Below are 15,022 nucleotides of genomic sequence, written 5' to 3'. Positions count from 1 at the left end.
TATTATTATTATTATTATTATTATTATTATTATTAAAAAATGGGGGGTTGTAATGGTCGCCTCTTCTTGAAGCAATCATTGCAAACCTGTATCTAAGCTCAGCAAGCATGACTGGCATCATTTTGAGCACCAAATTGTCCTTATAGAATCTGAAATTTCCTTTGTTCTGTTGCCTGGACACAACTTCCATGAATTTTCATGCATTTTATGTTGGCTTTCCATTAGGACAAGTATAGCAGCAGGGGAAGAAGTGTAGCATGAGTCTTTGAGATGATGCTATATCAGTCTTCCACTAATTATGCAAAAGCCTTTTTATTCTCTTCTGCGGAGGTGGAAACATGCCTGTTTCCTGTTAAGAGTGGTTGTCTAAGTCCACTGACATCTGACTTCTACTCCTCTTTTTCTTTCAATGTGCTTAGTACAATTCATATGCAGTATAAAGTTGCCTTTTGTCCCCTTTCTATGTCGAACCAATGAAATGAATCTGGGAATGAAAAGCTGCAGGGGAAAAACTCGCTTACTCTGTACATCGCTTAGCCGGCTTGTTAGACGAGGGTCAAGGAAGCTGTACATTTTGTCAATTGCAATTACATTTTGTCAATTACAGCAGCGAGGTCTGGGAATCATTGTTGCAAAGTAGCATTGAGCCTGTGCACTTTGTGCTGAGAAAGTGGGGGCATTAGATATTCTTAAATGATTCAGGAAGGAGTAAAGGATAGATTTTAACAACCCTTTTTTCTGTTCACCACATCTATTTCTGAGCCAGGAACTAACCTAATCAGCAATTCATTATCTGTGAATGTGGAGCAGCTTCCTGCCACAAGTTTCCTTTGTCTTATTACACCAAGTGTCTAATGCCATCCCCACTTTTATCTTTAGTTGTCTGTACTGCAGGGAAACACAGGATCTTATTTCTCTCCATCAGCACCAGCACAAGCTATGAGTTGCTGAAAAGCAGTTTTGAGGTACTTCTCCTGAAACAGACATGCCAACTCTGGCCCTGCTGGGGTCATCCTCTGCCTCATCTTCACCACTTCAGATTGGTGGTGAAGGCTTACATAATTGGATACTCCTGCACACAAAGACGTTTTGTGTGTTTCTGATCCCATGGCTGAGTCAATATTAGAACAAAATCCAGTTCTTGAGCTGGACGGCTGCATATTTCAAGAGCTTACCCCTTTCCTGAAATCTGATTTGATCCTCCTTGCCCATCTGGTTGGAGATGCCCACTATCGCTCATCTCTACAAAGAGTGCTAGAAATGTAAGGCATGATCTGCCCAGACACTTTAATAAATCCCCATTTTTAAATGGGAGTCATTTCTGAGTCTTAACTATTGGACTGAAACCAGTGAGACTTGAAAAGGTTTACCATGCCCATTCTCACATGTCCTGAAGGGTGGGGTTCCATCAACAGCTAAGGGATTGCCCAAAAAGATCTGAAGCTTGAGATCTGAAGTTCAATGAACTTCTGATATAGAAAACCCATCTATTTCTTAAATATAGGACTTACAGCTTCTTAAATAAGTGTGGGTCCTCTTGGTGCAGCAGCTAACAGTTAAGTAGGATACATGCAACAAGCCTTCAGTAGATCACAAGGTAGGATTATTTTTTCTGGACCAGAGGATGAGGAAAATACAATTAAGGTGTGCATGCTAATGTCAAACAACTAAAGGGCTTTTGTTGTCATCCGTGTTTGTTCTGGCTTAGCTGCTCTCCTTGCTATTTAACTGTGCTTTTGTTCTCCTGGGCGGCGTGTTTACAAAATGTCAGAAACAGAGCCCTGATCATGTCAACTTTATAATGTTTGGCTCCCATATATCTGTTCGACTAGGAGGCATAGTGAGAACTTTGTCAAAGGTCAAGCCAGGGTGCAATCAATGTCTTGTAGAGGAGAATTAATTTCAAACATTTCCCTTTTTTCAATATTTGTCAGCCTTCTTTTTCCTGTAACAAAATAGCAAACGGCCATCCCACTGCAGAATAGAACAAGAGCTGAGATGCAGAAGGTTGGAGAATCAAAGTGGAGAGGTAGAACTGAGACCGATAAGAAGCGGAGGGATGATTTCAAGAACCAATCTATTCAGTGGTGAAGAAAAGCAACCAGTTTTAAGATCAGCGCTAAACCTATCTCACATTACACAATTTTCTTTCTCACCCTTGCACCTCCAGTCGCATCTGCAGCCTGTAAACGTCATATTGCATCTGTTCTGAACTGAGCATCTCTGCAATGCAGAAAAGAAATCAACTGTTTTTTCAATTATGAACGGAAAAATCTTGGCAGTTCTCATATTAGAGCATGATTATAGCAGGCTTTCCACTTAAGAAAATATTGTAAGCTGCTATGCCTTGGGAACACCACAGTAATATTACAATGGGCGGTTTGATCCATCTCCCTGTTGCTTTTGGACTTTAATTGTCTGCCTCTTGTTTGTTTTTTCCCTCGTTTGAGCTGGCTTCATCTACAGCATTGTAAAGCATTTTTAATTGCTATTTATATAAAAAAATGAGTCTCAGTGGAGCTGTTACTTGGTGGAAGCAGAGCTCACAGGCTCCTTCTGCTGATGAGTTATGTCATGTAATATTTGTATTTACAAGGTGCCTAGCCCACTATTCCATTTTGAAATATGATGTGTCTTTGACTTTTTGACATGTGTGCAACTACAACAGTTGGACAGAGGAGATTTTTCAAACACTTTCAATTAGATGTTCTTCAATTGCTATTAACAGGGTGTATGTCAAAGGGGGGAGGAGGAAAACAATCACTTGAAGGTTATATCTGAACCCCTAACCTTCCACTCGTGTGATCTAGAGAGAGCCTTCTGTCTCTCTGGAGCACCTCACACTATACTGGGGAAGTGGGGGCAAGAAGGAATAGGCTTTATCAGAACTCACTCGGTATGTGTTTAGTGCAAACAATCCCAAGTATGGATCCCCAATGTCTGAGTGTTTGTTCTCTTTGTGCCACCTGCTGAAGGCAACTTTTTCATATGTTGCAAGACTAGATAAGCCTTCTAACCACTGAGCAATCTGGAGAGTGCTCACTCCTTCCAGTGGGCACATCAAGTCTAGTTATGTTGCTCCTCCATCAAGTCCTACAATGTTGGAATGTGATTGAGTAAAACATGAGCATCCATGAATTTTAGGGACATTCCTTGGACAGACAGGGACTTCTGCCTGGAATGGTGCCACTATAGGGCATGTGGGATCAACATCTATTTTGAAACCCTTGCCAAAAGTACATTTTCACCTCATGTAGTATAGGACTGGCTACCCGGCATCCCAGTCCATGTACAACACAGGTAAAACTAAGAGTCAGAAAAATATAACTTCCGAAGTAGCCCAAAGGGAGTGCTTTTGTCCCACTCGAGCTGTATCATCTTTTATGTACTTGACAATACACCAAGAGTACACCAATATGTAGCAACATCCCCTGAAGATCAGCCAGATGTAATAACAGCCTCTTCCAGCCCACACACACCAGGATGAAAGGTTTAATAGGGACCGCTGCAATAACCAGCTTACCTCTTGAGGATGCCCCTATATTGGAGGAAAGACTTCTGAAGCCTGATTTGTGCCTTTGTCTTGAACAGCCACGCACTATCTGAGCCACCTTCACCAGTATCTCCCTGAGCACATATTGAACTCATTTGTTTTATTAAACAGCGGTTCCAGCTTTTGGAATCCAGCATTGTAATATCAAATAGAGACACAGGGCTGCAGCTGCTTTGAATGGCGGTACTCAAATGGATGTGCTGATGATGGAGGGAACAGAGCCACATAATGCTATGTGCCCATTTCCTCGTTTATTCTCACGCATTGTCCCCCCCCTTCCAACTGTCTCTCTCACATTACATGCCACTCACATGCTGTATCAAACTATAACTCAAATATAAATCAAAAGATAGGTAGATATAACATACTGTTTGAACGTTAAAAGGGGGAGTCCTTAGGCTACCTCTTTAAGTATCCCTGCACCCTGAAATCACGTGCGTTTGTACGAGATTGATATGTGAATGGTATGTGTTGGCCAAGAAATTTGGTACTTTTATTTTCTCCCTTCTCTGCTGAAATCATCAACACATTGTACTGCTTAAGCCTTTTGGGCTAACAGTGGACAGTTTGAATGTTCACTAACATTCCAAAACAGCTAAGCGAACACTCGGGTATGATGGTTGCATTCGATAAGGGGAAAGGGCTCCTAAAACTATATGAAACCATCATTCATTTCACATAGATGTGAAATGGAAACTTCATTGGAAACCTCTGATAAAAGCATGGCTCCCATTATTACAGGAAATGTCATTTCTCTTCTTATAAAACAGTATAGTTTCAGTATAGTTGCAGAAACATTGCAGTAGCATCAGCCAGCATACTGGAAAGCAGAGATTTAGTTGAAATGAACCTAGGCACATATTTATAATACTAAATTAGTTTTTATTTACGTAAATCAGAGCTCTGACACCTCACCCTACCTTCTGCAAAGGTGTAGGTGGAGTTTCAGAAATTTTTCCAAGGAAGGATGGAGGTCATATTATTTTAGGGTGTGGAGATACTTTAGGAGGTGGTCTGAGGGCTTCCCTTTATTTTCTTAACTTTAAAACAGCTTCTGGTCAATCTGTTGGCTTGGGATGGAGCAAAATTCCCTTTCCACTGCTTGTTTTGCCCCTCTGAGTGACACTATGTCACATATTCAGAGGGGATGTTCTAGGGGGAAGTGCGGCCCTCGGTGGGGGTTGCCATTTCCCCTCTCCAGATACCTAGAAATGACCCTGCAGGATCAAGAGGAGTGCAGTGCAATTGGTGGTAAGTTTACCCCCACCCTCAGAATTCACCCCTAGAAAAAAACCCCCAAATCCCATTTTCCCCATGCATTTCCCTGCCCACATTGCTTGAAGAACACAGATGGTCAATCATTGCCTGTTGTGTTACTTACGATGCTGTTGCTGTTATTTCCAGTTACAGGCTGATCTCGATCAAGAATACCAAGACAAATTCAAAAGACTCCCATTGGAAATCCTGGAATTTGTTCAAGAGGCGATGAAAGGCAAAATTAGTGAAGATGGAGACCACAGCTCTGCCACTTCTCCCCTGGCATCCGATGGTGGGAAAGTCAACCATAAGCCACAGCAGAATGAGGAGCTGGAAGATAATCCAGGGAAAGTATTCGATACACCCCTCTAGCAACTCCTCCAAGGCCACATATCTAAATTACCATGGTGCAAAAGTCCCCACCGTGTTCTCCAGATACTCTCCTGATGTGAACAGGGCATCTTCAGATATGGGAGATATCTGTAGGGACAACACACATTTCTAAAAGGAACGGTTGATGAGGAAAGTCTATGTTGTTTGTAAGCCTTCTTTGTTTCGTTACCGTTTTGGGGGGGTAGATCAACAGGCCAGTGCTGCTGTTTCCCTGGCTGCTTTGGCCAGGCCATGTGCAATTTGGAGCTTTCAGTGGGGACCAGCATGTTTTGTGAAAGTAAACATTCTTAGACCTCTCTGTGAAGCAGCAGTGGCTGAAAAAGAAATTCCGAACATTATCATAACATCCATAGCCATTTATTTCCTCCTTTGCACCTTGAAAGCTTGTATCATCTTGATAATTGCACTGATTTTATTTTATTTGCTTTCCAAGAACCAGTTGCTTGCATTGTTGACAATATATCTGCTTTGAGATGTTCTGTTGAAGCCGTGGTGACTAGTTAACTTTCCCAGCTGAAATCTCTTCAAGAAGGAGATATGTGTTTGTATATGCTTCCTGTGTGATGTGGGTTCACATAGATGTGTATGCACACACACACACAAACATATACAAACCACTGTGTATGAACAGAGCATGCAAGTTCTCACTGGGAGCCTTCCCTTGTGGCAAAATAAAGAAGTTTCAGGGATCAGAGCTAATATTTCAGTGGGCATCTTTACGAAGCAACCTTTAAATCACAAGAATCTTTTACTATTGTATATTGTTTTCAATTATAAATGGGTGAATCCGAGAGCATTGTTTTCAATTTATTATTTTTGGTTGCATCATGTGATCTGTTGTTGAAATGTTTTGGACTGTGGTATCTGACATGCAAACATCTCTTCCATAGTTTTCAAAAATGTATGGTATGCATGTAGGAAATGCCGTCTCCAAAATGTATATAAAACTCAAATATTTCAGAGCTGGAAATTTTGTGAAAAGAAAATAGACAGAAGGATATGGAGGATGAATGCAATTTATTTATACCGTTAACCTTAGAAAGGTTATAGCCCCTCTAAACTCAATAGAATTACTTTGTGGATGATATTGAAACACTAAATTTTGTCCTGATAATAATAAAGACTTAATGCCTAACAGCATATATGTAGTTTGCTTTCCCTCAGGAGTTCAGTAGAAATAACTTATTTTATTTAAATGTAAGCAATAAATAGAGATCAAACTTAAGTTACAAGTTAAATGCTAAGTGTACATAGGGAAATAAACTTTGGCTGAACAGTATTTTTTCTCTCTTAATTTACAACACACATGAGGAAATATAATTTATAGGACCTAACTCTAAACAGAGACTTTCATTTTGATTTTAAGAATATGACTCCTGTCATTTATTCTACTTTTGCACTTTGAAGATCACTCTTATTAATCGTTAAATACAAAACCTGGAAGGGTCAAAGTTTAATGCTGCATTTTATAAGATAAAGGTTCAATAAATTTGTTTTAGGTTAGGTAAGATAAAATAAAATAAATAGCAGTATTCACAACGATTCTGAGACTATTTCTTCGATGTGCTTGTATACTGCAGCTTCAAATAGTCTAGGAGAAATACTGATGAGCTTTTTAATTTATGAAATAAAAGTTAATGGTTTGAACAGAGTATATTATCAGATGTAGTTGGTTTTCAGTACATTTGTATTTGACCATTGACTGTCCTTACTTTTTTAAATATCTGTACAGTGCCCCTTTTGCAGTTGTAGGTTAGTGTGGAATATTGTATATCTTGCATTTGTTCAAACTTACAGTGATATATCATTTACCATTAATATTACTTGAAATAAAGTAAGGTAATGAAAAAGGAGTCTATGATGTGAGAGTCTTGTGCCTTTTATGTATTTGCCTTGTTAAGTGTTGAACATGTGGAAATTATATACTGTGGACATTTCTGCTTTAGAGAATAGAGCTGCGTTGTATTACACTGAACTTCAACCTACACTCCTGATCTCTTCACACTACTGAGAAACTTTTTATTTGATTTTATTAGCTTCAACCGAATTTTAGTTCATAAACATCAGACATTATGAATCTTACATGGCTGTAGGAGATTTCTTTAATAGAACTTCAAGGGGACATAGCTTCTCTTCCTTTCAAAACTAACCTTGCTCTTGTACATTGCCAAACCCTGTATGTGATTGGCTGGTTGGAAATAGTGACTTGCTTTCAGTTAAGAAAATCCTCTCATTTACCATGTATATAATTTCAGTTTCTCACCATTTTAGAGGCATAATTCACATTTTTTTGTAAGAATCCTATGCAATTTTGTGGCATGATGTTTCTTCCACTTGTAATTTATGTGCTTTCATCACAGACCCAAATAAAATTTCTTAACACAATCTGTGTGCTCTCTCTTAATTGGCCAACTTTCAAGCCTCTTGGTATCTGTTCAGCTTTCCCTGGAAAGTGCAATCTTTTATGTGTTCAGTTTCTGTGGGGTTAACAATATGACCCAGCAGGCCTCACCACTGCTCCTTATGAATTTGAAGGTACACCATATGGCGCATGCCCACAAATCTTCTGCAAGACACAGAACCACCGCAACAGAAAACCCTTGGGGTTTTTCTCACCGCACAAACTCAGTGTACAAAGGATTCTCTGGAGGCAGAAATTTCAAAGTTCAACCCCAGTAAAAGATAAGTTAATATCTGGTGCCTAAAAACAGATAGTGAAATATACTCAAAGTCGAGTGTGGATTTCATGCTCTTTATTCAGCTCATAATAGTGAGGAATGAAAGCTCCCCCAAAATATCTGCTTTATATACATTATTTACACAATGGGTTGCACGTGATTGGCTAATTCTGGGATTCTCCTGTAGGCCAATCAGGTTGCGGATTCACTTCCACCTGGAGCTGGATTGGGTGGCTCCTGCAGACCAATCATACTGCTGCATTGTTCTAGGACCAATCAGACTGCTGCATTCTGAATCCTATAGTTCTAGGAGCAATCAGACTGCTGCTTTTTGGATCCTATTCAACTCAGTACATAACACCTAGCAATGGCAATGGGCATGCCTCCCTGCGGAGATTAGTCCATAAGTGGGGAACCATCACCAAAAAGGCCTGTTCTCTCACCACCCTCTGCATCCCAGAGGGGGCACCTGGAGAAGAGCCTCAGATAATTAATGCAGGGTCCAGTTTGGTTCATATGAGGAGAGGCAGTCCTTGAGGTACTGGGGCCTGAAGTTGCATACGGCTTTCATAGGTTGAAAACAGTACTTTGATTTGCATCCATAAACTAGTTGATAGTGAGTGCAGTCGGGCTAAGATGGGATGCGGGTGTGGCACTGTGGTCTAAACCACTGAGCCTTTTGGGCTTGCCAATCAGAAGGTTGGCAGTTTGAATCCCCACAACAGGGTGAGCTCCCGTTGCTCTGTCCCAGCTCCTGCCAACTAGCAGCTCCAAAGCACACCAGTGCAAGTAGATAAATAGGTACCACTGCGGCGGGAAGGTAAACGGCATTTACATGCACTCTGGTTTCTGTCACGGTGTTCTGTTGCACCAGAATTGGTTTAGTCATGCTGGCCACATGACCTGGAAAGCTGTCTGTGGACAAACGCCAGCTCCCTTGGCCTGAAAGCGATATGAGCGCCGCAACCCCATTGTCTCCTTTGCCTGGACTTAACCGTCCAGGGGTTCTTTACCTTTTCGTGCTCTGAACATCTTGTGCCCCTATAAGCCGGCCACCAAATTCTGCACAAGCTGTGGTTCCCGAGCCATCTTCAAAGGCAGCTCCACGTTTAATGCATTGCAGTAATCTAACCTGGAGGTTACCAGAGCACAGAGGAGAGAAGTTAGGCTATCCCTGTACATAAGCCCCCAAGCAGGGCTCGAAAGCGCTTGCCTTTCCATGCTACTTACCTACCAGCAACTGCTATCCAGAGGCGGAGGTTCTGTGCAAGTAGATAAATAGGTACCACTCCGGCAGGAAGGTAAACAATGTTTCCATGAGCAGCTCTGGTTCACCAGAAGCGGCTTAGTCATGCTGGCACATTACCCGGAAGCTGTACTCCGGCTCCCTCGGCCAGTAAAGCGAGATGAGCGCCACAACCCCAGAGTCAGCCATGACTGGACCTAATGGTCAGGGGTCCCCTTACCTTTACCTAGCTGTTTTAGAGCCAGTACTTATCACCAGACTTTGTGGAAGAGGATTGCATCAATTAACTTTATGTTGTGCAAAGGTCTTACCTCTTTCCTGAATCAATTGCCGTACTGGGGTATAATAAAATGGTCTCTTTTTCTCAACAGGCCTAGGTGTTTGTACCTTAGGACCGGAACCAAAACAGCCAGTAGTGTAATCGGGCTGTGTCATTGATCTGAGTAAGATATATATTCTCATGTGCCAGCCAAGCATTAATCCCCTAGGTGAGGAATTATGGCTGCATAATGGAGCAAACATTTTTCATTCAGAGCCTGTTGCTATTCTTCATCTTTTAATCTGATGTTCTGTCTGGACACAGACAACAAATATCTCAGCACTTTTGGATATAATTGGATTACCTCTAGGGGAAGCAAAGCAATGCTAGAGCCTTCTTCAATGCACACAATAATTTTTCTTTAAAACAACACTTACCAACGGAAGCATCCCAAAGTCTTAATGCATCATCCTGGTGGCACATCTGAAAACCAGAATGGCTCTTAGTGCCACAATAATTGATAAATGACATTATACCCTTTAGTCAATGCAGCAATAAAGGACTAGCAAGACACTTGTGCAATTTTATAGACACTAAGAACTGAGGGCATGAGCTGATCTAAGGTTTATGTCATTGTGGTGGCCAAAACACAGACATTAGGTCTCTTATCTTCCCATACGAAGGAATGGGGAAGCTACAACCCTTGCAGGTTGCTGTTGAAAACCAGATATCAACCAGCCCTACTGTTCGCCTCAACATAGTTCCATCCTTATTTCAGACATTGTGATATATCACAATATATTGTGATGTTGAAAACCAGATATTGCCCAGCCCTGCTCCCCATCCCTGCAAGAAACCATTAGAAATTGCCACATGATATGGAGCGGACACACCCACTTCTGGTCACCTCCACCTGGGATAGCTCAGTTGATAGAGCATGAGACTTAGGATTGTGGGTTCAAGCCCCATGCTGGGCAAAAGATTGCTGCATTGAAGGGGGTTGGACTAGAGGACCCTTCCAACTCTACAATTCTATAAACTCAGCTACATTAGTAAAGAAACTGTGATTTGAATGCACTATAAACATGCCACACCAGATGGCGACAGAGAGCAGGAAATTTGAAAAACACGATTTTCCATAGGGATTTTTTTCTACAACAATTAAATTTCTGACTTATTTATAGCATTCTTCCAGTGTTTCGATCCACTCTGTGATTCTATGATTCTACCACTGCCCTACAGCCCCAAGAGGGTTAGTCAAAGGTGAAGGCTGCTCAAAAAAAAGGATAGCCCCCTCTGCCCTGCATAACTTTAAAATATCCATCACTGCTGGAAAAAATGGTTATGTCCCTCCTCTGATAGGTTTCAGGTGAGTTAGGCTGTGCACCTGCTGTATGTTTAAATCACATTTGAGGCACATGTGGACACTGTAAGAAACTCAAGTCTTTAGTTTGCTAAGGGTTGCTGGGAGCTGTAACTGAAAGTGCAGTGCCAAGAATTCTTCAAGGGAAAGAACGTGCTTTGGATGAGCTTTAAAGAGAGGTAACCTTTTTTGTTGATGTTTATAACCACTCTCTATATTTGCTTTGTATATATAATTCCCACTGAGGACAATGAGACGTTGCCTTTGGAATGTGTGCATAGGAATTTCAGTATTACAACCCTTTCTCTTCTCTTGCATTAGCAGCAATTTTAAACATCCCTATCCTGCCAAGTTTTATTATTCTAATGTTTGTACAGTGGTACCTCGGGTTAAGTACTTAATTCATTCCGGAGGTCTGTTCTTAACCTGAAACTGTTCTTAACCTGAAGCACCACTTTAGCTAATGGGAGCCTTCTGCTGCCACCGCACCGCCGGAGCATGATTTCTGTTCTCATCCTGAAGCAAAGTTATTAACCCATGGTACTATTTCTGGGTTAGCAGTGTCTGTAACCTGAAGTGTATGTAACCCGAGGTACCACTGTACATACTTTATGGTTTGATGCGTATGCGTTCTAAGGTTTTTGCGTTTGAATCTTTTCTGACGTTTATTAACTGCCCTGGACTCTATTTCAGACAGAACGGTGATGTAGAAATTAAATAAAGTCAGTGTGAAGTTCTTGGTTGACTGGGCACCCATAATGAATCATGATCTCAGCTCAGCCCCAAACTGTTCAACTACAAGTTCATTTATAATACTTCCCCGGAGGATGTAAGGGATTTAGTAAATGTGTGCATTAGGGAGACTTGAATAATTCGATTTCTGTGAACTGGGATTAGAGCATAATAATGTTGAAACGGGACAGAATGTATTTATGAATGGAAATATGTGAAATGGACATTGATTGGAAATAAACTGTTATGTCCTTTCCCTAGTCTAGCAGGTGTTTACGAGAGAGGGGGCTCCATTTAAAAAAGAAAGTAGCCTCCAAGAATGGCTTAAACTAGAATGACATCCTCAGTTTGCTCTCATAAGAATGAGAACGAAGCCCTGTTCAGCCAGGCCAAATCTAGCATCCTGCTCTCACAGTGGCCAACCATATTTCTTAGAAACATAGAATTGTAGAGTTGGAAGAGGGACCCTGAGGATCATCTAATCTTTTTTTATATATATAAGATATTTATTAAAGTTTCACAAATTATATAAACAAACACAACAATACAAACAAGCACAAACAAGAAAAAAGAACAAGTATAATTTCAAAACCTTATTTTCTTAAAACTTACTTCACCGACCTCCCCATACCTCCCCTTTCTGCATTCCAATTTCAAATATTTAGTTCAGCAAATCCTCACCCTTAATTTTATCTAATTGTTAACCTTTCTTTTCTTTTAACTTAATCTTTACAGCTGTAATCCACTTACTTCCTAAAGCCGCATCATTTTAACACTCATTAATTTTACAATGTTTCTTAAGATAGTTCTTAAATTTCTTCCAATCTTCTTCCGCCGTCTCTTTTCCCTGGTCTCAGATTCTGCCAGTCATTTCTGCCAATCCCATATAGTCTATCACCTTCATCTGCCATTCTTCCAAGGTGGGTAGATCTTGTGTCTTCCAATACTTTGCAATGAGTATTCTTGCTGCTGAGGATCATCTAATCCACCCCACTCCAATGCAAGAATATACAGCTGTCCCATACGGAGAGCGAACCTGCAACCTTGGGGTTATCAGCACCATGCTGTAACCAACTGAGCTATCCAAGTTTGCCTAGGGCATGGGTATTGTTCTTAGCCGCTCTGAGCCCGGCTTCGGCTGGGGAGGGCAGGATAGAAATAAAAAATATTATTATTATTATTATTATTATTATTATTATTATTATTAGGCAAACTAAGCCCCAAGGGCCGGATCAGGCCCAATAGCCTTCTCAATCCGGCCCGTGGACGTTCTGGGAATCAGTGTGTTTTTACATGAGTCCTTTTATTTAAAATGCATCTCTGGGCTATTTGTGGGCCTGCCTGCTGTTTTTACATGAGTAGAATGTGTGCTTTTATTTTATTTTATTTTAAAAAAATATTTATTAAAGTTTCCAATTTTTTAAAACAAAAAGAAAAAAGCAAACATAAAAAATATTAAAAACACATGACTTTCCCAACTTATTTTCTCATAACATATTTCCCTGACCTCCTCATACCTCCCCTTCTTGTATATCCAGTTCAAATTATTTATACAGCAAATCCTTATCTCAAAGCATTACAGCTTTAAAAAGAAAAGAAAACACCTTATTTTCCCTCCAACATCTTAAATTATTATAACTTTAAATTCTTGCTTACAAAAAAACCACACCATTTTATCATATTCCTTTTACCATTACAGCTAGAAACCACTTAATTTCAATCCAACATCATTCAACATTCCTTAATTTTACAGTGTTTTTGTAGATAGTCCTTAAAATTTTTCCAGTCTTCTTCTGCCGACTCTTCTCCCTAGTCACGGATTCTGCCAGTCACACTGAATGTGTGCTTTTATTTAAAATGCATCTCTGGCTTATTTGTGCGGCATAGGAATTCGTTCATTATTTTTTTTCTCAAAATATAATCCAGCCCCCCACAAGGTCTGAAGGACAGTGGACCGGCCCCCTGCCGAAAAAGTTTGCTGACTCCTGGCTTAGGGGACATGAATGGAGCAGCACTATTGTTGCTTGTTAATCCAAGCAAGCTGATATTCAGAGCCATGCTGCCTTCGACAGAAGAGGGAGAACATAGCCATCAAATGTAGTAGCCATTGATAGCCCCAACCTCCATGAATTTGTACAATTGTCTTTCAAAAGTACCCAAATTAGTGGACCTCACTTCATTTAGTGATAGTGAATTGCATAGTTTAACCATGTCCTATATGAAAAAGCAGGGTGCGGGTGGTGCTGTGGGTTAAACCACAGAGCCTAGGACTTGCTGATCGGAAGGTCGGAGGTTTGAATCCCCGCAACGGGGTGAGCTCCCGTTGCTCAGTCCCTGCTCCTGCCAACCTAGCAGTTCGAAAGCACGTCAAAAGTGCAAGTAGATAAATGGTCCCTGCTTCTGCCAACCTAGCAGTTCAAAAGCATGTCAAAAGTGCCAGTAGATAAATAGGTACCACTCCAGCGGGAAGGTAAACGGCATTTCCGTGTGCTGCTCTGGTTCGCCAGAAGCGGCTTAGTCATGCTGCCCACATGACCCGGAATCTGCACGCCGGCTCCCTCGGCCAATAAAGCGAGATGAGCGCCGCAACCCCAGAGTCGGCCACGACTGGACCTAATGGCAGGGGTCCCTTTAACTTTGCCTTTATGTGAAAAAGCATTTCTGGCCTGAATCGTCCAACATTCAGCTTCACTGACTGGCTCCGTTTCTAATATTATGAGAGAAGGAGGGGAACTTTTCTATGTTCCCTTTCTCCTTTCCATGCCTAAATTTTTTACACTTCCTTCATGCTCCCCCCCTCTGCCCTCTTACTCACTTTCCCCAAAACGAAACGGTCCCAAACATTGTAAATCTTTCTGCACAGGAGTGATGTTGCAGTCCCATTATCACTTTGGTTGCCCTTTTCAAACCCTTTTCAACTCTACAAACTCCTTTTCGGGATGCAGCAACCAGAACTGTGTAGAGTATTACTCCTAGTGTCTTTTGAGTATAATAGATTTGTATAAAGCCATTATGATGAAAATCTTGACCTTTCATCTGACAGTCATCTGCTCATGGAGTAAATCAAAATAGGCTCCCCTTTCGTACTGTGCCAGAATTGCTAGGCCTTGTCTTCAGCCTTCATTGTCTCTCTCTGTGTGTGTTGCATTGTATGCTGTCTTTTGAATAAATGATGTATCATCTGATCTTGAGCTAGTTCTCAAATACATGTCTTTTGTGCTACTTGACAAACCCCTCTGTCATCAGAGTAGTTTTAAAAAAGTAACCGCACTTGAGTTTGCTTAGGGTGGGTCGTACGTTAAAAGGCCGCTCCCAATATGTTTGTGTTGCAGTTCTTCCCCAGAAATGAATTGTTTATTAGGTTTGCAGAAGAGGGAGAAGCCCAAACTGCTGTGGTTTTAAACTTACATATTTACAATGCACTTTTCTCAGGAGACAGCAGGGTGGGTGGTGAACTTTGTTGGCCAACCTTTCTATTGTCCTTACAAAAAGGGTATACAGTGGGGGCTGGTGACTATTGGAACTGTCGGTTCAGAGCTAA

The 15,022-nt window shown here is 41.1% G+C and overlaps 1 protein-coding gene and 1 long non-coding RNA gene across 4 annotated transcripts in view; one reads left to right on the top strand and one right to left on the bottom strand.

Moving 5' to 3' along the window:
- Nucleotides 1-7,588, top strand: part of PLCB1 (phospholipase C beta 1) — a 479,313-nt gene extending 471,725 nt beyond the window's left edge. For all 3 annotated transcript variants that reach the window (XM_083495891.1, XM_083495892.1, XM_083495893.1), the window contains one exon: nt 4,958-7,588. In XM_083495891.1, coding sequence (XP_083352017.1) covers nt 4,958-5,182 — 225 coding nt within the window. In that variant the 3' untranslated portion in view covers nt 5,183-7,588. The remainder of the gene's footprint in view (nt 1-4,957) is intronic.
- Nucleotides 2,156-5,045, bottom strand: LOC310703556. Its single transcript, XR_014524253.1, has 2 exons — nt 4,935-5,045; nt 2,156-3,753 (listed from the first exon to the last, which is right to left on the bottom strand). It is a non-coding gene; the product is annotated as an uncharacterized lncRNA (long non-coding RNA).
- Nucleotides 7,589-15,022: the final 7,434 nt, after the last annotated feature.

Source organism: Podarcis liolepis (assembly GCF_965112155.1).
Source record: "Podarcis liolepis genome assembly, chromosome: 3".
In the NCBI taxonomy this organism is placed as follows: Eukaryota; Metazoa; Chordata; class Lepidosauria; order Squamata; family Lacertidae; genus Podarcis; species Podarcis liolepis.
Note: the sequence above shows the minus strand (reverse complement) of the source record. Positions and strands in the feature narration are given on the sequence as shown.